The sequence below is a fragment of the Aulostomus chinensis genome, chromosome 20 (genome assembly GCF_037954235.1).
Source record: "Aulostomus chinensis isolate RoL2024-O1b breed Wild chromosome 20, RoL_Achi_v1.0, whole genome shotgun sequence".
Classification (NCBI taxonomy): Eukaryota; Metazoa; Chordata; class Actinopteri; order Syngnathiformes; family Aulostomidae; genus Aulostomus; species Aulostomus chinensis.
The window spans coordinates 18,308,497-18,331,669 of NC_141339.1; the positions used below are offsets into that span (position 1 = coordinate 18,308,497).

Here is a 23,173-nt window from a genome sequence, read left to right on the forward strand (position 1 = left end):
AGCAAATGGTAATTATAAAAATATGTCTAGTTACCTCTGCCAAGGAGCTAATGTTTTTGTTTGGTAGCAGGATTATGCAAAAATGTATGAGCCTCATTCGGGCCGGTTTAAAAATAACCTCTTTTTTTGCATTCGATTTTGCTGAGGCTGCACCTCGGCACTGGTATGCACTCTCCAAAAGCCCTCTAGTTTATATGTATTTAACATAATAAACAAAGTACAACATCATTGTCACCTTCCAAGATGAAAAAAAGAATGAAATGAGAAAACGTAGTCATGACACGACAAACAATTTTTCAATCAGATGGTTCTAAACACATCAGAAACAGTGACATCTATTGTAGCCCGCTGTTTTTTCAGCGGGTCCCCATGATTGCCAAGCACTTATTTTAACTGGGATCTTATCTCTGTGACTTGAACTATAATACCTGAACTGGGGCTAGAACTGTCCATGTGCTCTCTGTGTTACTGACTATTTGGATATTCCTTTCATTGCATTATTCAATAAACACTTTTCTGATTAAATAGAAGTGAGCAAAAAGAGTGAGTGCAGGCATGCACAAAAAAAAGAGGTTGCAAGGGCAAAACATGACAAAGTCAAGACAAAGAGCAGGTCAGTGTGAGAAATACAGTGAGGTGAATAAAAACTGGTATGTGTCATCAGGATTGGCTGGGCTCATGCTGCTGGCTGGATGCTGCAAACTGAGAGGCTGTGACGTGGTCTCCTGGGCCATGAATTAGCAATCCACATCATCTAACCACCTCTGCTACTAATTTGTTTATGCTTCCAATCTCTTTTTCGTCTCCGCCCTTCCCTGGTGTCCAATTTTCACCTGATTCCACTCTTATTTTCTCTCTTTTTCTTGTTTCCTAAGCCAAGAGCTCAATTATACACCAGACAGTCTTTTACTTCTCTTTCATCCTTAATTTACGTTCCTTCTTCTTTTCCAGAACTCACCACTGTTTTGCTTAGTGGGAGTAAGAGAAGAATGCTTCACCCTAAATTGCAGTTCATCACGGTCGTCGAGACTGTAGAGGAATTGAGCTCCACCCTCTCATGATAGAGCAAGGTGCCAAATGACTGACCACAGTGCAAAGTGACTGCCACATCACCTGCATCTGCAGCAGACGCTGGATTAACTAAACCAAGATTTAAACCTAGACAACCATACTTTGTTCTTCTGGAGCGTGAACCATGACTTGACCTCATTGACCTCTCACATTGAGCCGTTTGTGGGTGTGAATGCATGTGTTTGTTTGTGCTGGTACTGATTTTATGTTTTGTGACATCCCAATCCTGTGAGATTCCATCTGGATGATATGTTTGCTTACTTATTCAGGCAGCTAACATGTTGCAGGTTGCACACAGAGGAAGCACAGTGGGAACCATCTTTCACCACTTCAGCACATTTGGAAGATCCCGACTGTGAAACGACGGTTTCTATATGCGGTTTCTATATGCTCACACACACCATACACACAAACACACGCACACTCTCTCTCCCTCTCTCATGGTAGCAGATGTCTACATAGCATTTGTTTGCTTGTACTTTTACATCGTTTGCAGCCATACATCATTCTGGAGCATCAAAACAAAGCCAAGATTAAGTATTCGCCTCTGCTGCACAGCAACATCCACTTATTTGAGTCATCCATCCCACAGACAAGGAACAGATACAGTTGTGTGTTGTTGCTGTGGCTACATAATAATCCTGATGCAGGTCTCAACCAAAATAAATAATAAAAAGAGCAAAAAAGAGGAGAAATGTGCTAGATGGACAAAAATGAAATGACTGCTCTGCAGCCTCCATTGTCTAACTATAGGTTTGGGCTCAGGAAGTAAAGTGCACACAAAGTGTTGCATTCAGTTCTGCTTTTGCCACATTCAGGAAACTTTTTACCACTAATAACAAGGAACAACAACGTTTGAACACAGAGCACATCAAGGCATTCAGGAGACAATGCGATCAGCATGAGGGGAAATATCTTGGTATAGATTTAACATATATAACTGTAAATGCAAGACATCTCCATCTGACTCAGTTATCTCAATACCATTCATCCAATCAATGTCAAACTTGCTGTGTGCATTGCTGGCATCACAAGAAATGCCCAGTCTGGGGTCTTAGGGTTTAGAGTCTAAGTTGACAGTCTGAGATGAAATTCAGACTGAGGTGACACAAAGGATTCTAGGTGCTTCTGAAATGAAAGATTTTGGTTTTGAGGTATCAGGTTCAAAAGCTCTGAGATGACAAACAACGTTCTGGATAGCTTTGGCGTTTGTGTGATCAAAGCAGTCGGAGTTTTGCAGTTAATGTGGACTGTGAAATGATTAAGTTGACTGGTAGAATGACTAAGATTAAAGTGAGAGCCCCAAAATTGACGTCAGAAATTTTCACAGAGAATTTGTGGAAACCCTTTACCCCACTCTTCAAACAACAGGAACTGCACTTGAGAATCACGATCCAGGCATGAATTAATAAAATCTTACACAGTGAGAAGACACTGGGGTCTTACAGTCAAATGTGTCCTGCGGCATGCATAACACAGACAATATGACAGCTTTGTTTTAAGATCGAGGGCTGTCTTGCCCACAGTCACTCTGCACGTATAAACATGCACTATGAGAGATGAGCTTTGAGTGGCTGATAACTGTCATAGTTTTACTGCATGTGTTTAATTAGTGTGTTTATACCAATTCAGCCTTTAATGAAGAATCCTAAAAGACAACATCAAAGGATGAAATGACCTAACTTGGCTCCTGGATGACACTGTTTCCCCAACACAGCTGCACAAATACATGTGTTAAAATTTCATAGAGGTGGTTGAGAGAGAGTTTAGGACAGGAGAAGTGTGCATGATGACCTTGGAGCTGTTGTAAAAGAGCGCCACCCAGTGAGGTATTTTTTAAAGTCTCTGTGAATCCAGTATGATGAGGGCAGTTTACAGTCATCCAGCAGGTGGCACTCTAGCTCCTTCATGTTGTGAGTTTGACCTTTGTTGAGACAGTTTAGGGGTTTTCCAGCTTCTCCTTGAGAACTGGTAGAATGAATGAAGGAGATGGAAGTAAATCTATCAAAACATTAAGATACTTGCCCAGAGTTATTTTGGAAATACAACAAATTTTTCAGATTAATTTTAATATTATACATTATTTCTGTGCTGAAACTTAAAAATTGTTCTAAACTAGTTTATTTTTCAAACTTTCAAGGAATGACTTAAGTGTACTGCAATGATTCCAAACCTTTTTGGCTTGTGCCCATGTAAAACAAATACATGTGTACTTGAGACCCTCTATATTCCAGTTTCATCCTCAGTTTACCTGCTGGGGGGGCTGGTGCAAAAGTTAACTGCTCAGCAAAGACTGATGTATGTACAGTATGATCTTGTGCAAAGATGAATAGATGTCATTTAAAAAAAAATTTTTTTTTTTCAAATGCCTAAACTGAAGTCATTCAGAATAAAGACATCAGATGGAGATTAGTATTTAAGTATTATATTGTGTTGTGCCAATGTTTTTCTGTGATCCTATTCCACCTTAGGGTGCTTCATATTAAATTTTCCAACCCTCGTGTGGGGCTGCTACTGACGATGAGTTCTTTGACTGACGATGAATTGATGATTATTATCCTTAACGCTTTATCCACCCTGGCGTGTACATTACTTCTTACAAATGTCACAGCTGAGGATATGGGACTATTACATGCCTTGTAATGTCATTAATTTAGTTCCATCTACTTATTTAGGTGTCTGTACAGCTCTTTGTAACTGTGTGTTTTAAAAACTGCGATATAAATGAAATTTCACCTGTTTCAAATGTCTTGCATCCTGCAAATGTGTGCATGTGCATGTTTGGTTATATTTGACAGATTAAGCAGAATACAGTGGCGTCATTTTAACATCTCAAACCACAGAGTCATACAGGAAACTTTCACAAATAGAGAAGTTCACTTCCTGTTTTACTTTTCTTAAAACATTTGCTGCCCTGAACAACAACAAGTCAAGAAAGTAAAAAAGTCTGTGAAAAATATTGGCTTGAAATGGTACTGATCTCAATCTTCGGGGCTGACTGATCATTTTACTAAGTTTCTTATATAAGTATATGTGTGTGATGATGTTCAAGCTGAAATGTGTATTTTCCTGTAACTTTGGCCTTTAGTTTTCATGGAGGATGTGACTGACGACTGATTAGGTTTTTGGCCTCAGCTTGACAAACATATTCTTATAGTTTCCAACTGCTATGACCATATACACACAGAGGACCTTCTAGGAGTGCTACAGCGTGGCTTACATTGCCGCGGACGTCAGCGAATCTCATTAGTGGCTGTGGAGGAGTTAAGTGGGGGCTTACGCTATTGAGCGCACTCTTCAAGGTTGATTGGGGTCAGCAGAGGTCTCTTCCTAAGATCAGGGTAAAAAAAACTGATGGGAAATACTTGGGTTTGTCTTTGCTGGATACAGTGTCATTAGCTACTTTACATTTACTGTTAATATGTCAAAGGGCAACTGGCTAGACATAGAGAATGTGGATTTCATGTGCAGTAGCAGGAACAGGAAGGTCTGTAATTGCTTGCAGATGATTTATTGCTAAAGTTAGCAGTTATTCCAGGACAACCAACAAGAACCAATATGGGAACAATCATTTCTGCAACCCACATGGACTATGAAACACTTTTTTTGAATAAATTGCATGTAAAATATAACCAAAAACAATGTGTCAAGTATGAGTGTGCCAAGACAATAAAATGCCACAAAAGGTACAATCATGCAATAGAAATTAACCCAAAGTATTAAGTTTCATGTTTGCTGTCTCCTTCACATCACTCTCATGTATAAAATATCCTCTACATTGCCACAAACCGGTGAGTAGGTGAGTGGACTGGGAACAAGTGACCTGACTCTCCAAAGATAACAAAATTCATGTGCCAGGACTACTAAAGGTTATGATTCAATATGAGTTTACACAGCTTTATTGTCTTTGCAGGTTTTTATACCTGTTCATTACACGGTCATAATTTAGCATGTAAGACAAAAAAAGTGCAAAAAAATGTTAAAACAATATAAAATGCTATGTTTTCATGGTAAATTATTTGTGTGGCTTTTTCTTGTCTGAGCATGATCAACAGCAATTGAATCAGCATTTCAAAGCTTAGTGCAAGCAAGCCCTTTCTTGGCCTCTGTACTAATTGACTATAAATTGATTTCTTTAAAGCTGTTTGTCTGCCATATCTCTTAAATTAGTAATATGGTAATAAGCAGGTGCTGCTGTTGCTGTCAACAGTTGGGAGAATTAAGTTTATAGTGTCAGGTCAACAAGGAATCAAAGATTTAGTAGGATTTTTTTCCCCACTAATGAAAATCCAGACGGAAGCGTAAAAATAGAAGAGGTGCCACAGTGGCTAGTTGGAAAGGAGGAATGGAGAAGAGGCGCATTCAGCTAACGGGCTCACTGTAATCTCTTAATGAACTTCCACGTGAAGGTATGATGAAAAAGGGGATATGGAAGATGATGAGCACAAAAAAGGCACAGGAATAGAATAGGATGAAGGAGAGCATGAGGAATAATTAGCGAAAGACAAGGGTACATAAGATGAAGGCGGGGTTGCACAGCAGATACTCTCATGAAAAACTTTCTAACACTTTTTGAATTAAGTTCCTCTATTCTGAGCAAAATTCCCACCAGAGAAGGACGCTTGCACTTGCAAGATTATTACACACACAACATTACCACACACTCATTTACAGATGCCACACAAACGTGACGAACATGCATGCCTTGCACACACTCACTGTCATGTGTGCCTGGTTTGGCAACCTGACAAGGGGTCTGTCAGAAATCCCCTCGCCAATCCTCTGATGTCGTCAGACATTGGAAACCAAGCTGGTGTCATCCACTTGGCAAGTCAGAGGTCAGGTAAGTAGCTGCTTCATGGTAAGATTCCCAGGCAGTAAGTCTGACATTGAGCCTGTTGATGAATGGGGGAAAGTGAAAGAGTGTGACTGACCTGCTGTCCTGTGTCAAACACAGGGCTGCTTTGTCTCTACATTCAGAATGGAAATAATGATCCAACTGAAACAAAGATTACATTTTTCTGTGAAACACATGATCTTTTTTTATCATTATTATTATTATTACTATATTTTTTGGTATGATGACACAAGTAGCTTCTTCTCTGGTCACTGTATAACCGGTGACACTCTGAAAAGAAGAAGTGAGAACAGCTTCCACACACATATGGAATAAAGAAACGATACTAAACTGGCTTCCAACAAAACATGATCTGACTGCTTCCAGCTAAATTGTGAACAGTCTGACAAACTATCTATGAAAGAGTCCCGGAATGCTAAAATTACCCCAAAAGGTCATGTGAATGTTGAGAAATTATACAATACCAATCCAAAATTGTATTTTCACGTTCAACATATATTGTTATTCTTGTAATGTTTGATATTGCTTCACTTAGAAGATATTATTATAGAATTATTACATATATAGATGACCATCCATCCATCCATTTTCTTCTACTTATCCTGTTAAAGTTCGCGAGGGGGGGCTGGAGCCTATCCAAGCAGCCTTCGGGCGAGAGGCGGGGTTCACCCTGGACAGGTCACCAGTCCATCGCAGGGCCAACACATAGAGACAGACAACCATTCACACTCACAGTCACACCTACGGTCAATTTAGAGTATCAATCAGCCTCGTCCCCTCTTGATGTCTTTGGTCTGTGGGAGGAAGCTGGAGTACCAGAGAGAACCCACGCAGGTACAGGGAGAACATGGAGACCCCACACAGAAAGATCCCGTGCTGGAGCCAAGGCTCGAACCTGGGACCTTCTTGCTGTGAGGCGACAGTGCAGACCACTGCAACACCGTGCCGCCACATACATGACCTAATTTAAATACCGAATCATATATTTATGTCCACAAGACCAAGGTGGATGGGATTTTATGAATACTTTATGATCCCAGCATGCACAGGAAATGGAGTTGATGATATTTTACAAGACATAAGCAGTGTGTCAGCGCATATCCATATGTCTCTCTCTTGCTCTCCTCTCTCTCTTTCTCTCTGCGCATGCCAGTATGTGTGAATGTGTGTGTCACTGCACATGCAGGTTAATCTGAAGTAAGCTGGTTTAGGGGCTCGTCTGCAGTGACGCAGATATACGTGACAAGCTCTGCACTGATAGATTCTCTATGACAACTAGGCTGAATGGCCTATAGCCAAGACAAGTGAGGTGGAAATGTATGGGGCCAATGTTTAAATACAGATTGCAAGAAATTTGCATATAAATGATGAAGGTTATATAAGGGTTTTCTGAAGTTTTGTTTCAAGTTTACCAAGTAAATCCAAAGTAAAATGTTGTTGTCTGCAACAAATGATGGAAGATGCCCCAGGATCACCTGTGAATAATTAGACTGACTGCCCTGAGAGACAGTAATATGAGAGGGGAATGCCCTTACATTTGTTATCAATAATCCCGATTTTTTTTTAAAGGGCATTATATTCAAACGAGAAGACACTGCGGCAAACAAATTTCAAATCCTGTATAATGTTCACAAGATATAAGCTCCGCACACTTTTCAGAAATATTTGACAAAATATTGTGACTAAAATGAGCTGCATTTGATGTTCACTGCTAAGATAAAAATAAGCGGTAGACATCTGAGACTGGGGTGCCGGATGTTTAGATCCCCGAAGAGATCTAAAACACTAAGGCGAAGATGGAATCGATTAGGAGAGAAGTTCTGCGTCCAATCCAGGTCTGTCTCTTTCTTCGTAACGCCCATTCTTCAGACACGCCTCAGTCTTCAAACTTGCAGCCACCCAGCGTCACTGTGGAAAGCGGCGGCAGCTATTAGTAGAAGTTAGCTGTCAATCAAACGGACCCGCCTAAAGGCTTCTCAGACGGGAAGCGTATCGGTTCACAACTTCGCCAGCAGCTGCGGAATGGGACCTCTATGGCATCACGCAGAACCAATGAGACGAAGAAAAGGCCAAAATGTGAGCGATTAACCACCATACACCGCTTTCTGGAAGTAGGTGTGTTATGGAATAGGGTAGAATTCCTGAAATGATCAGCAAAATCGTCGTTACGCAGCACAGACGCGCAATCATCTGTGCGTAAAAAGGGGGCAACCAAAGAGGATATGAGTATAACTTCTGTGGTTGATGGCGTTTATTCACGGATGTGATTGATACGTCAGCGAGCCTTTGCCGTGAAGAACCACCGCTTTTGACTGTAACAGTTGATGTCCGCTACCCAGAGTGTAGAAGCCAGCTCGGAGCAGAGCGGAGCGCGCAGCGGGGCAGCAGATGCTGGACGGTGACTAAGCCTCACGGCTGGGAAGCTCATGAATTGAATTTGTCTGGAGTGCAGACTTTATGTAAGAAGTAGGACAAGCATAACACCGCCCAGCTTGTTCTTTCCATCCTGCATCTTCCAGCATCTCGATGTAATGACAGACATCAGCTCTTAAGACTCGAAGTTACAGAAAAAAGTTGCCACAACCCCAGAGGGAGTAGGTGAAAAGTTTCTACGTTTACATCCTCCTGTCTACCTCTTACAAAGATGGACGAGATTGTAGGATCTGCTGCGGCGGACAGTTGCTCAGACGGGGAGAGCATCAACCTCAGCGTGCTCAACTGGGAGCAAGTGCAGCGTCTGGATACTATCCTCACCGGTTCGATCCCGATTCACGGCCGGTGGAGCTTCCCCACTTTGGAGGTGAAGCCACGGAATATCGTCAAAGTGGTGCGGAGCCGCATGGAGGAGAAGCGGATACACGTCCGGGAGGTGCGGCTGAATGGTTCGGCAGCAAGCTACGTTCTGCATGAGGACAGTGGTCTGGGATGGAAAGATCTGGACTTAATATTCTGCGCCGACATGAAAGGAGAGATGGAGTTTCGGATAGTGAAAGATATAGTTCTGGACTGTCTTCTTGACTTCTTGCCAGAGGGAGTGAACAAAGAGAAGATCACACCGGTGACCTTAAAGGTAATATATGGTGTTTTTATTGCAAAAAATTAATGGCATTTTCTCTTAAACATCCAAACTTGAATGGAAAGAGAGCACATACTTCCCTTATCTTATAGCTATGAAGTACAGCTCACATGCTGATACAAGTATGTGGATTCTCCGGTCTTTGCACATGCTTATTCCACTTTTGTAAATTTGATTTAAAAATCCCACTGAGGTGTGCCCTAAACATTTTAATGTAGCAATAGGATATAAGTATTAAAATAGTAAAAAGATTTGTTTCCAATTCAAAGAGGATTCTGTCTAATCCATTTGAAGTCGGATCCTCATTAATCACTCAGCCCTCAGTTACCCAGATACCCTATACTGCTCAGGGTAATGGCCCACCAACAGATGTGATCAGCAAAAACATCTCGACTACAAGCAACCAAATCAAGATTTGAATCTTTTGCAAATGTGACAGGACACTAAAACAGCATTCACAGGCTGTTGAGGCCTGCTAGAACAAAAGATTTAATTTATTTTTATCCAGAGAATCACCATGTAAGCACTTCTGAGTGATAAACCAGCGCCAAAGAAGTTTTCAAAGTAATTGCATCTGAGGCATGGTGCTTTAATTACAGATCAAATGACAGCTCTGACAGAACAAACGGGAAAAAAGTAGGTCTTAGAAACAGAGGATGCAACAGGTTTTACATGTCAGGGAATGAAAACTGTCACCTGTTGTTTCAGAGGGAAGATTTATGTAAATTTAGTTTTCACTCAGCAACTTATAACTGGAGTAATTCTTTGGATGCTATAATTTTCATCTCTGAAGGCCTGTCATGAGGCTGTGAACAAACACATGCATTACTGTCAATTGAGATTAACTTTTAGTGTCCTTGTTTATTTGAATCTTGTTGTAACAACATATTTTTCAATGCTTTAGGAGGCCTATGTGCAAAAGATGGTAAAGGTGTGCAATGACTCTGACCGCTGGAGTCTCATCTCCCTCTCCAACAACCGTGGCAAGAATGTGGAGCTCAAGTTTGTCGACTCTCTTCGGCGGCAGTTTGAGTTCAGCGTGGACTCCTTTCAGATTCGCCTGGATTCACTTCTGCTCTTTTACGAGTGCTCCGAGCATCCCATGGCTGCCACCTTCCACCCCACAATCTTAGGGGAGAGCGTCTACGGTGACTTCCCCACTGCCCTCGATCATCTGCGCAAGCGCCTCATCTGCACACGGAGCCCTGAGGAGATCCGAGGTGGGGGCTTGCTAAAGTACTGCCACCTATTGGTACGTGGTTTCCGCGCAGCCTCTGATTCAGAGATGAAACTTCTTCAGCGCTACATGTGCTCCCGCTTCTTCATTGACTTCCCTGATGTGAGCGAACAGCGGCGAAAGCTTGAGTCCTACCTGCAGAACCACTTTGTAGGCCTGGAGGACAGGAAGTATGACTATCTGGCCATGCTGTATGATGTGGTACAGGAGAGCACAGTGTGCCTGATGGGTCATGAGAGGCGTCAGACCCTCAGTCTCATCTCTTCACTTGCGTTGCGGGTCTTGGCTGAGCAGAATGCCATCCCCAATGCTGCCAATGTCACCTGCTTCTACCAGCCAGCCCCTTATGTCTCAAATGGCAACTTCAGCAACTATTACGTAGCGCAGGTTCAGCCTGTGTACTCGTGCCCTCCCTCACCACCCCAACAGTACCTTCCTCCTCCACAACATCCCATGTACGCCACCTGGTTGCCCTGTAACTAAACTATGTGTACTGTTTCTGTAACTGGTGAATTTCTTCACCCATAAAATGGGTCTTTTTTAACCTCTTCAAAGAATTGAGAGAAATAAGAGAAGGTAAGAAAGGAGTCAAATTCTGACAGAGAGTGTGGATAAAAGATGCAAACAAAGGAAATGAAGGGTGAATGAGGACAATGAACCTGGATTGAGGCAATGGGCCAGAGGAAGGCTTTTCCCCAAGGCTGGGTGCCACAGAGGAGCTGAGCATGCAGGGAGTCATGCCAAAGAGAGAGGCTGACATGCCAATGAGAGATGACCCATCAGTTTAAGTTTCTTTCATCAGGGATCAAATTGATTTGGTAGATTGACCAACCGCTGGGATACCACGGTGTTTCTCTTGGGTCTTTTTGAGTTACAGCTCACAGGAAGTGGACATTTAAAATGAACATGTATAATACCGTCATTCTCTTAACTTTACAGACACTCACATGCAGCAATAAACAACCAAGGGACACAAGACAAAAGAAAACCAATTCTTTGTTGTGTGGGACTCCTTTCACAGACAGTGAAAAATGAGGAAGTGGGTACTGTTTACAAATACAAAGTTCTACTTTGAAAGACAAAAAAATAAACAACAAAACAATGCATGCTTTATTTCTGTACAGGAATAATTTTCTTGAAGTGCCTAGATAAAGCCTAAAGGGAAAAGATATTTTTGTGATTCTTTATTATAGAGACAGGATAAGTTGTTTAACTGGGAGTACTATTTTTAAGGTGATAATGAATGTATTGCGAAACAGAGAGTTTCGGTCTCTTTCACTGAGGGATTTTTTTTTTCAGACCAAATGATTTTTTTGGTTTTTTTTTTTTTGACAGTGTTTAGTTGAAGACTGCTCTTATCTGCAGTCCTGCTGGACGAACACACTTCCTGATTAACAAAGAGGAAGTAACAAGATAATCTCATCATCTGTGGGGGGGGGGGGGGGGTGCTGGTTTGATCAAAAATGCTTTTTATAATAAAATAGATTGTGACTGTGAGAGAAATGTACACACAGATAGGTTTGTCTGAAGGAGAGTTGATTTATAAAGTTCTTGACTGCAGTTTCTTGGAATTATAAGCTGGAGAAGTGCACAGCTTGATAACCAAACAGCTATTAATCGCAGAAGGAATCATTTGTAGGGGGGAAATGCAATGAATAGAAATGTTATTTTTTTTGAAATATGTAAAAAAAAAAAAAAAAATCATTACTTTTACATTTGGAAATATTGGTAACTTAATAAACCATTCTTGCATCGTGGTTTTGAGTGTGCGACTATTTTCCTTCAAGCATCATTGTTGTCAGCACATTCTTTGCATATGTGCTCTCCTCCTCTCTCTTTTCCTGGAATATTGCATTTAAAAATGCGATTTAAAAACACTACTTAAAAATGCATTTAAGGTCTTTGCTAAGATGTTCTTCTACACTTCACCATGTACAAACATCAAAAATGTGGATGGGGTTTTCTTGTAAGGAAATTTCTATTTTCATGCAGTGTCTTTTACTTAAATAAATAGTGCCAAAGAAGTGAGTCCTTAAAAACTGGAAGCAAGTTAGCTTCATCTCAAAATCAATGGGATTTTGAATGGGTGTTCAACGAATCCTGAAAAAAAGTTGGTGGTTCATGCTAGTTTAATACATTTAAAAAAAATAAAATTAAATAAACCACATCAGTAAATCACATATGTGAATTTTAGTGTTTAAACGGTTTAAAGAAAACAAAAAATAAGTGGCTAAACAATACTACAAACATTTTGACACAGAAAGCTAAAAAAGTGCTGAGGTAGTCGAGGCGACAAAGTCGTGTGTCCTCAATGTAGTTTGTACATAACTTCAGCTTTGTGTTCCTAACAACTGCACTTATGCTTCAATAATAATAAAGGCGGCGTTTCTTTGCAAAGATAGGCATTATAAACAAGATTTCATAAACATTTTTATTCATCACCGCGGTTCTTTTTTTTTAGCAATAGTCAGAAATCCAACAACAGACTTTTTGTTCAACGGAGCCCATGGGGATGCTAACATCCATCTTGGCCTCCAAAATACATCATCCCTGTGGCACTCCATTATGCACCTCCGTATGTTAACCTCCATCTAAGACTTGCAAATTTTGCATTCACACACACACACACACACAAAGACACACACACACACACACAATTGCATGATTGCAAAATGTGGACATGCATGTACAAAGATCACTCCATTGTGATATGTCTTATCAAAAGCTCTATGGTGTCCAAGTTCCACACAGGTTTGGAATGTGTTTGAAATAGGGTTACGATTTTCTCAAATTACTGGAAGGTTTTTATTCAGCTATATCATATACGCTCATCAACTTCCTATTTCTGAATTCTATACGTTATCTGTTGAAAATGATTCTTGTTGATGTGGTCGAAAGAAAAAAAAGAAAAGAAGGATGGTTCTGGAGAATGAATGAGATATGCATCATTGTTTTGACGTCTGCACATACCAGCCTACCTCAGGCTCATCTAACAAGCTGTATGTGTGTCAGAAGAAGGCAGATTGAATTGTGTTTACACTGATGTTTTGGGGACCTTATGAATGGACTGAGGCGACTACTAGAAGAGTTGGAGACCTCACAGGGAACATTTTCAAAAAGATTAAGCCAGTAAAGAATTAATGATAATGTGAGGCCAGTGAACATGGGCCATTGTACATGTCATATATTTTCATGGGAAGGAGTCTGAAATGTGCGGAAATTGGGCTGTGTGAGCAGCTGTCAAAATGTTATCTCTTGGTAGCCAACAGTGAGGAAATAATGTCAAATCCACTGACAACATATGGATGCCAGTTGGGGGTTGTAATCATGAAAATAACGTGCGCAAAAGTTCTCTTTTTAAATGCAAGAGTTTCAAGTGTATTCTCTTAAACAAGTTGTCAGATCTCCTATTTTCCTATCAATCCCTGTTTTTGCACAGTTTTAGTTTGGCTGGTATAGCAAGCAGATCCAGAGCTGTTTTGTTGAGTCTAAAGAGTATTTCTGTGACGTGTGTGAGAGCGTGTTTTGTTTTGGCTGGTCGGCGCAATGTGGAGATGCAGATAGCCTGAGTGATATGTGTGATCTGGGCTATCTCAAATGAATTTCAATTGCTTTAAAGAGATTGTTTCACTGTTCCACGTGTATTTAACTACTATCGTGTTCTGACATGGAAACTATGATAAGTGGGTTCAAGTTTACCGACTTGATAATTAAAGTGAAAAAGACCAGACAGAAGTCGCAAGTTCAGTTTTTCAGTTATCACTCTCACCACACATGCTACCATCATCTCAGTTAGATATTTCATACTGGTAAACCTACTTTATGCTTTAAACAGAGAGGAAATGTTTCATCAGGTCAACATCCTGAGGTGGCAGTACAATCCCAAGCAGGCAGGAATGTTACTGCCAGCAAGTGACAGCTGAACGTGAAGGATTTCCCTCACAAGAGACGTCACAACAAGCGTCAACAACCGTCATTGTGCCATTTGCCAGACCTCATTAGCAGTCACCGTATTTGCAGCAGAGGGCAGATGATGTATATGCTCACTACCGGCAGAGCCCTGGTCTCCAGACACACATGGTATCCGACTCAGAAGATTGGCTCCAGGTCTGCATCACTCTAATGCCCAGAGGCCTCGGCCTCCAGATGTCACTTTCCCTGCTGACACTGAGAAAAATTTATTTAGTGCGCTTTCATCTCTTTCTTTTCTTCTGGCTCATTTCTCCCGTCTTTGCTTTTTACTTAATTCATTTGAAGTTTGTATCCGGTTGTTCTAATTTCTTACTGTGTCACATAAATTATATCATCAACCCTTTTTTTTCATGCCCCTTCTGATTCTCTTCTAAAGATGCCTGCACAAGCTTGTTGATGAACTTAAGTAGAGAGAGATGAGATATTGAGAAGAAGAGAACAGGGCAAATGTTATCCCCTTTAAGAGGGAGAGAGTGGACACTAAATATAGGCCCCCCTCTCAGCCTCTGTAAGGACATTAGCCCATCTGCAGAAAGCTGATTAACATCCTTCCATATGTACTCAGTACTCTGGTGTGGTTACTGTGGAGAGATTTACTGGCTATTGAACTGTAACACATACCTCCCCCATCTCCCACAGCCTTTTAGGTCACTCTCACTGGAAAGGACAAAAAATGCAGTTCACTTCCTTATCAAGGGCTTAAGGAGAACTGAGAACAAGGGATTGAGGCATTTAGTGTTGCACAATGAGAAAAGAGCTAACCCAATAACACAGGCAGCTTAAGAAGTCTGTTACTATGGAGCTTGAAAGTAGCAAAGTGTCTCGACAGTAGGGCTGAGCCCAGAAAGTGTGTCATGTAATTTTAGAAAGTCACTTAATATTAAAACTTAGCAGTTAATTAGAATTTAAATTTTTTTTTTAATTAAAACTTCAGGGATACTGAATCTGTGGCATTCTGATGTAGACATATGAACAGTTCAGCAATGATTCAACCTATATCCAAAGAAAGTCTGTCATGGTACTCAATTTTCAAACTACTCTACTTGCACTTTCCAGTTTGAGAACAAAATTGCTTTCACACTGATAATTATTACATGTAGTGCATTTTGAGTACTCACATGATGAACTTGTTTCAGTCAAAATGTGACAAAGTACAACATTTCTCGCCCTCAAAGGTCATCATTTTCACTGGAAGGGCCTCCGAGCATTTATAAACGAAAGTAGAAGAAGCTGTTACAATGACGAAGCTATCCAAAACTATTGATGTCTGGCACCTATGTAATGTGTTCCTTCTTCACGAAACCATAGCTGTATTGAAGTCATTTGTATGGACATTGGTTTCATTTAGCAGCCTGTCATAATTTGCAGTAAAACATTGTGTTATTTTTCCTGTAAGTGTTTGATTTGAAAAAAAATGTGTGGGAAGTGAAGTCTTCGACATTTAAGTTCATCAGCACAAATGTATCCAATGTGAGGCACAGCAATGGCTCCAGTCCTGTGTTAAGCACTTTAAAACAAATTGAACTTTTTCACAATTCTTTTAATTGTCTGAGTGCCACATTTTTGGCCTGTCTAGATCTCAGGAATTAGTTATCATTTCAGTTCTAGCAAGGAACCGTTTAAGCTTCTACCTTAGGGTAAGGTAATTTCTCAATATAACAGGAACTAAGTGACTTAAGCATGTGTTGAATGGTCAATGACAAATGCAGTGGAGGCACGAGTGTAGCTACCAGGAAATATGCCCTGTCATGCTTCTCCCCCCACACAGACATGGCCAATTGTGTCTGTACGGACACCCAATCAATCCAAAGGCAACTCCGGGAAATTAACAGTGGCCGCTGTGTTGGTAGGCAACAAAAAAGAACATTTCCTGCACTACCTGGCCAACTTTATTTTATCATCATTCACCAAAATAAGTTTTTAAAATCTAATTCATTGTTAGGATTTCTTTTTTAATATCATAGGACAATACAGTTAAGGTCTGGTTAGGTTTTGGTATAAAAAAATACTCGATTAATGTTAGGGAAAAAAAATCATGTTTTGAAAAGCAGTGCTGTAAGCTGCCTAAAACAGGACTCTAATACACATCTTCCGCTGCAAAGTTATTTTTAGAACTAAAAACCCCTTGGTTAAGGTTAGGAAAACATTGTCGGATAGGATAATGTTGTGAAACATGTTGCTCCAAGGGGGACTTGAAGAGGACTCGACGCCCCCACACACTGCAGCATTAAGCTTTTGTGGTCAATACATGTATTTTCAGAGAGATTGCTCTGGAATTACAACGTATTATGTAAAGTGATCTTTGATTTATTTTGGTTTCTTTTAAAAGAATAAATTTATTATGTAGTAAAACACTTCCTTTCCCCACTGTTATGCCCTTGCGGCAATATGTGTGTGTATTTAATCTTCGAGGGCGTCACACCAGCTTTAATTGATTTGAGCTTCACAACAACAGGAAATGAATAGCAGCAACAGGTCAATTAGCAGCTTGTAAAAGACTGTAATAATAAAAGTGGTGCTGACAATAGAGTTTCATTTGTGTTGAAGACAAATGAATTAGTTTAACGCTTATTTAGAATATGCAAGCCGGAAGGATGATAGTTCACTATAAAAATAAAAATGCATCACACGTGTGATTGTTTGACCCAGAGTGTTACTGGAAATATATAGAGTGACATATCTTGGTTATCAGTGTGAACCAAAAACACATCAAGATCTGTATCAACACTGGTAAACATACTGATATGTACGCCCACATGCACAAACACACACATGTCCAGAGGGTTTAAGTTGGAAATGGACCAGTTGGAGCAGCAGCCGGCCAAAAGTCAATTCAGCTCAACCCAGCCGAGGTCAGAGGTCACAAAGTAAATCAAACAACAGCAAGAGAAGACTGTGAGAAACGAGTGAGCGGACTGAAGAGAGCGAAAGAGACAGAGTGAGATGGAGAAAAGAAATTGTGTGTGTGGACATACTTGTCTGTATTTGTGTACTTGTGCTGTCTGCTGTCTATGTATTTGTGTTACTGGAAAACTTGAGTGAGTGTTTAGTTTTCAATGTGAGACGACGTTGCTTTTAGAGATTACAAATAGCAGCCATAAGCAAAATTCGATCTTTTTGATTATTAGGAAACATAACAATAATAATTCATACGTTTGGAACAAACCAATCACCACGGGAGTTTTCCATGACATCAGATGGCAAACAACTGACTAGCTGTAGCAATAAATCAGATTCATCCCTAATCTTAAAGTGTTTATGCATGGTAATGTAAATACTTTGGCCAGCTGAGCCAAGACTGGTGCTGGAACAGACGTTGGCTTTCTGCAGTGCAGAAACCTGCCACAAACACACAGAGAAACAGATAAGTAATAGAACATGCAGCAGTGAAAATGATTGGTTTGTTGACTCAGTGGCATCAGGAATCTTCCATGTAAACATCTATGAATAGGTCAGCAACTTCTCTTGCACGTTTGCATTGATGCATGGTCATGCATGTTTGTATAAATGCCTGTGGTTGTGATAAGCTGAGAAATATTGCAAATTATTTTGCAAATCAATGCATCATTTCAATAGAATTTTAACTCTGTTTTTTGTTGTTCTTCCCAAAGCTACAGGAGAGTGCAGGTACACTGAAATTCTTATGTCATGCTCACGCAATCCCAACATAACTTCCTAAATTTAAATTTTTTTTGAGGGTACAAGAAGGAGTCTTTGAAACAGGAAATACAAAAGCATTTTTAACCATTTCCTGTATCCCAAAGCCGTTGCTGAATTGGTTTGATATTAAGGTATTTGAATACTTTGCTCTACAACATGAGAAAAAAGTCAGCAATACTACTTTATACTACTTTTAACAACTTCTATGTTCCATAGGAGAGGAATATTTGGCTCCACCAGGTTGTCTTTCTTTTTCAATATCTGCTGGTTGAACTAACGTTTCTAAACAAGAGAACTGCCCAACTTGAGACGATCCGTCCTCCTTTCAGCCCAGCCTTCTCCTCTGTAAAATTCACAACTTTTTAATGAGGCTGATTTCACAATATAGTTGGATTTACATACAGAGTTTTGTCATTTCATTTTTAGACAAAACAGAATACAAAATCATTTTTTTATTTGTGACCCAAAACCTCTGTTGGTCGTCATTCATTCCAAAGTCATGACTAAACTATTATTTAGAAAAACAACATAAACATGGTCTCTGTTCACCTAAAAGATGTCTAAAGATTTACACACTTTGGAAGCTGCTGGAACAGCTGTGTTTTGGGGACAGAAAAACACAGTTTTATTATGGACAGGGGGAGGGCTGAAAGTTGGAGAAAAAGATGATACATGTTAGTAATCAACAACAAATGCCTATAATGTATTGTTAGATGGATAATTAATGATAGTTATGGGTTTATTAATCATTGATAAAACATTTAATCACTACTAAAAAAAAAAGACCTTTCTAAAGGCTGTCCTAAGTGGCAAGTGCACTTCAGAAATCCCTTCCTCCCACACCTTTCTGTAAGTGAAATGTGAAGGGATATTTCTGCATGTTTGTGAAATTGACATTTCGACATTCACACACTCTTCATACCGTGATTGGGCAGTTATGAAGAAGTGAGGAAGGGCCAACTTCTTTCTAGTTCTCTTTCTTCTTTCTTGACAGAGTTATGTCATTTTTCTTGTGAACAAGAGTGAAACATTAATGGCTCCCAAGAGCGAATATTCAGCATGATACCATATTTATGTGATCTTCCACCTTTCATGTGGTCAGGCATGTTATAAAAACCAGCTCTAATCAACCATAAACTGACTCTTATTAGAAAGTGGCACAGAAAAAATAAACAGCAGGGCAGAAGTGTTTATTACGATGTGACACCTCAAACGGCATTTTTGATAGTAGGTTTTAAATGATCTGTAAAGGGTAAGTAAATTTTATGTAAAATTAATAAAACCAAAGGTTTTAGTTCATGAGAATAAAAAACAGTTCATTAAGCCTTCAAGTGTGCAGAGAATTAGACCGAAAGAGAAAGAAGTTTCACAACTTCCTTACTTCTTCCTTAATACATACCTGATAAACTGATGTGTAGTTAGTTTTTCCATTGACATGTTTTGCTCTGCAGTTGAAATATCAGATTAGAAAAAGGTTGATTGAAATGGTGTGAATCCCCAAAAAACAAAAAAAATATCTCAAAGATGTTTTCACAATTCTTTGAAGTGAATTTTACTTTGTCAAAAAAGTGTGAAAAAGTGGAAAACAAGAGATGGCAACCACTGTTTGGAATAAGCTCTGATGTGGAGAATCTTTAACTCGTATGACTGAGCAGCTGTCTCTGCTGCTATCGTCTATGTTGATATTCCAAACTTCTTCTTTTTTCTCCAAACAGTGTGTGCACCTCTTCTACTCAGTTACAGCCACAATCATGCAGAAATATGCTATTTTTGCCTAAGCCAGCATTTTCTGGTGTAACCTATTAAATTTGCTCCAGACATTTTTGCGACGTATTCACAGTTCACTTAAAACTCTCTTGACAATTAAATGGATACAGTTATTCAAACATTACTGAATTATTTATTAACATTTATAAAGCCATTTGCTGTCATATGTAAAACTTTCATAAAAGGATACCTTTTTAAAAATGTAATTGGCTGATTTAATCACAACTTCCATGAATGTATCCTCAGAGGTAGTTGTATTTAACCACAACAATCTTGCAACACTTTTAGTTTTACAACTAGCCATGGGAGACCTCTACTCTCTTGCCTGCAAAATAACATCTGCTGCCTCAAACATCAAATCCCATATACACAAGCCCACTAAATTAGCACTTACCTAACACAGAGACAAGAGCATCATAAAAGTATTGACAGGGCCAGCCCTTACACAGTCACATTCTGAATCAATGCATCACAGATTGCTGTTGAAGTCCACGTGCACTTCCTTAAAACAAAGGAACAAAGCACACAACACAAGCTGCTGAGAGTGCAAATAGTCAGGAGTAATGATCACTAAAAATAATCAAGGCAAGGCAATCGAAAAGTATCAAAATAGTCGCATCATTGTTGTTACCATAAAAGTGATAAAAACGAAAAGTGGAGTTGGTGCTTATTGCAGCACACTGTCAGTATTGGCCCCAAAGTCTGGACATTAAATCTCTACTTTAGAAAACATTTTTGTGTGTTTTTTCCTCTGTATCAAAGGGTGCGGCTCCAGTACAGTCTCATGTGTTACTCTTGTATTTCTAAAATTACTGTTAAGTCTGGGATTTTACCAGGTTTTAAGGCATTAATAGTCAAAATCGGTCATATGGAAATATGCTATGGCAATAATACCGTGATTCAAAGATGGGTTGTTTTTGTGCGTCTGAGCCTGAGTGCACACATCTGCCCATGTTTCTGGTTACAGCACTCAAGGAGGTACTGAATAGCTGTGATGGATTTTCCCCAGATGGTAAGGCCGTAATAATAAAGCACAACCCTGAGAAAATATCAGTTGGTTTGTGTGAGTGTGTTTACATCGGTCATAACTCAGTTTGATTCATGATTACGCTTTGTAAATAAGTTAAAACAATTTGTGTGGAATACATCTGCTATCTTCACACCGGCTGATGATTTAAATAGGCAAATTTACTTCAAATGAAAACAGCAATTTAGTAGATCATTTTGATTGTAGTCAAGGATTCAAGAAGCACTGTTTATTTAGCTAATGCCCAAAAGTTTGTTGGGTGCTGTGAAACGTGAGGATAAGCGCATTGTTCTTGTGCATTGTTCATTGTGTTGCAAGTGACTGTTGAAAAATGGTGCAAAACAAACAAATGAGCTCAACCCAATTTACAGTAAAGCAGCTAGCTGGCTGGCTAAGGGTTGACATTATGTTAGCACATATGATAGGATAGTTTACCGGAATGTTAGGGGTATAAGCTTGCCGTTTAACATTTATTTCAGTCAGGATTCTCCACCTTCTCTGCATTTTGCAAATCCCCCATAAATTCCTTGCGGCATATTCCAATTTCACCTATTTTCCCACTTTTAAATATACCACCACTACCACCTCCTATTGCCAAAAGAAAACAAAGCAGAGCAGCCAACCAGCAGGGTGGACCATCATATCAATACCTTACAAGGTAGGGTGCTACTTTCTGGGACTTTCCATATGTATTATTGCATTGACTGTAAGGTGCATGACATCTAGGCTAGAGTGTTATTGCCTTCATTTTATCTACATCCCAGCCTCATGCCAACATGCTTCAGGTTACTTGCAATCATAGTAATTAACACACAATTAGCCAGCACACCTGACAGCTTAACTGGGTGTCATCATATATCATTAGATTAAGAAAAACATACACCTCTATGCCTCAGGGCTCTGTGAAGTACGTGCAGTTTATTTTGCCTATTACAAAAACTGCTGTTTTATACGTGATGAAAAGCTGGTGACTAATTAATGACAGAAACTATGTTAGTCACAGCAGCTGGTCTCCAAAAAGCAACCCAGGCAAATGATTGGAGGAGTTATTCATTATAAGTGCTGCTGCTCATAAAAAACACAAACAGGCTGTGCTAAGTCTGCAGACTTGGGGTTTGGTTGGTTCCAGTTTCACAGCAATGTTCCTGGCCACGAGAAAACCAAAACAAATGTATCCAAAGCTCTGCAGTTTGACACAGCTGCTCATTTTCATCAAATTCAGCTGCAGAAGCAGTGTTATTTCAACATATGACATATTAATAATATGAAACATAATTCTAGACCCCTGATTAGGTGAATGTAACATTAAGCCAGGAAATGCTTGGTGATTACCCTGACAAAGTGGCAAAGTAAAACGTTAGATGTTATCACTAATGCTATAACCTACCTTGACACGTGTTTTGTAGAAGGCCTTTGAGTTGGACTGATGCTGTGTGGACACGGACACATGACTCTAATCAAGATAACTCCTACTGGCCTTTACTCAGAGCATTTCAGAGCATTCACAGCTTGGATCCAGCTGTGTAAATGACTTATCTTGGACTTAAAGCTGACCTCTGTAACTTTTATTTGGGCTGTTGAGTGGAAGCAGGTCATTCCTGTGTTCCCAGGGTGATATTTTCCTCAATACAGCATATAATATTTCAGGAGCCTTCAACGGTTTGCCTAAATTCAGAACAAATCCATCTGCTGCTGCAAACATGCACGTTTCCTCATCAGTCTGAATGTGGGAAATGCATTGTAGATGGAGGGTCCACAAGTTAACCAACCAGAACCAGACTTAACTTTCGGAGATACAGAAACTGACATCACACTGTTGGGGTCAATCACATTGGCTTAAGATCAAACCAGCAGACACTCATCGGAAGAAGCATAGTTTGGCATGTACCATAGATGCATGCAACTCTTCTGTGCTACAGGGAATAATAGGGATTGCCATCATGGTACCCTTTCCAGAGCTGTAAATCTCTGTAATGAGGGAGTACAAAGATGTAAATCTACTTGCAATCACGTTTTTTTTTTTTTTTTGGATACCCAAACTGGAAATTCTGGTTACAGTTCACATCATAAATCAACAGGTCACATAGACACACAGCTACACCAGACACAGACACATGGGTACATCATTGTTTGAGCCTCTTCACTTGTGTCTTGTCCTAACTTTCAACTTTATCAGACAAAGAAGGAAAAGCAAGTGGAATAATCCTCCACCTCCTTGACTTTACAGTATGTGTCTTTGCTTTCTCAGTTTCTCTTAAGTGCCCCTATCCCTGATTTTCTTTCGGTGATTAATTTTGTCCTTCTTCTACCTTAGAAAAAGTAGTCAAAGGAAAAAAATCTGCAAACTATCTACTTTTGTAAACTGTTGATATGCTGTGATGGTACACAGAGCAGTAGTGTCAGTTGAGCAGAGGAAGAAATGGAACCAAATAGGTTCAGGTTTACCCTACCTTCACAGAACAGACATGGATGTCTATCTCATTTCTTGGTGTGAGGTAAGCACCC

The 23,173-nt window shown here is 39.8% G+C and overlaps 2 protein-coding genes across 4 annotated transcripts in view; one reads left to right on the forward strand and one right to left on the reverse strand.

The window, feature by feature from the left end:
* LOC147243117 (inactive serine protease 35-like) overlaps nt 1-23,173 on the reverse strand; it is a 68,101-nt gene that overhangs the window by 22,176 nt on the left and 22,752 nt on the right. The gene's annotated exons all lie outside the window — the stretch shown is intronic.
* LOC147243118 (terminal nucleotidyltransferase 5A-like) lies at nt 7,836-11,999 on the forward strand. Its single transcript, XM_086189798.1, has 2 exons — nt 7,836-8,999; nt 9,910-11,999. Exons 1-2 carry the CDS (start codon nt 8,574-8,576, stop codon nt 10,723-10,725), a joined length of 1,242 nt encoding a protein of 413 aa, XP_086045924.1. The 5' UTR covers nt 7,836-8,573; the 3' UTR covers nt 10,726-11,999.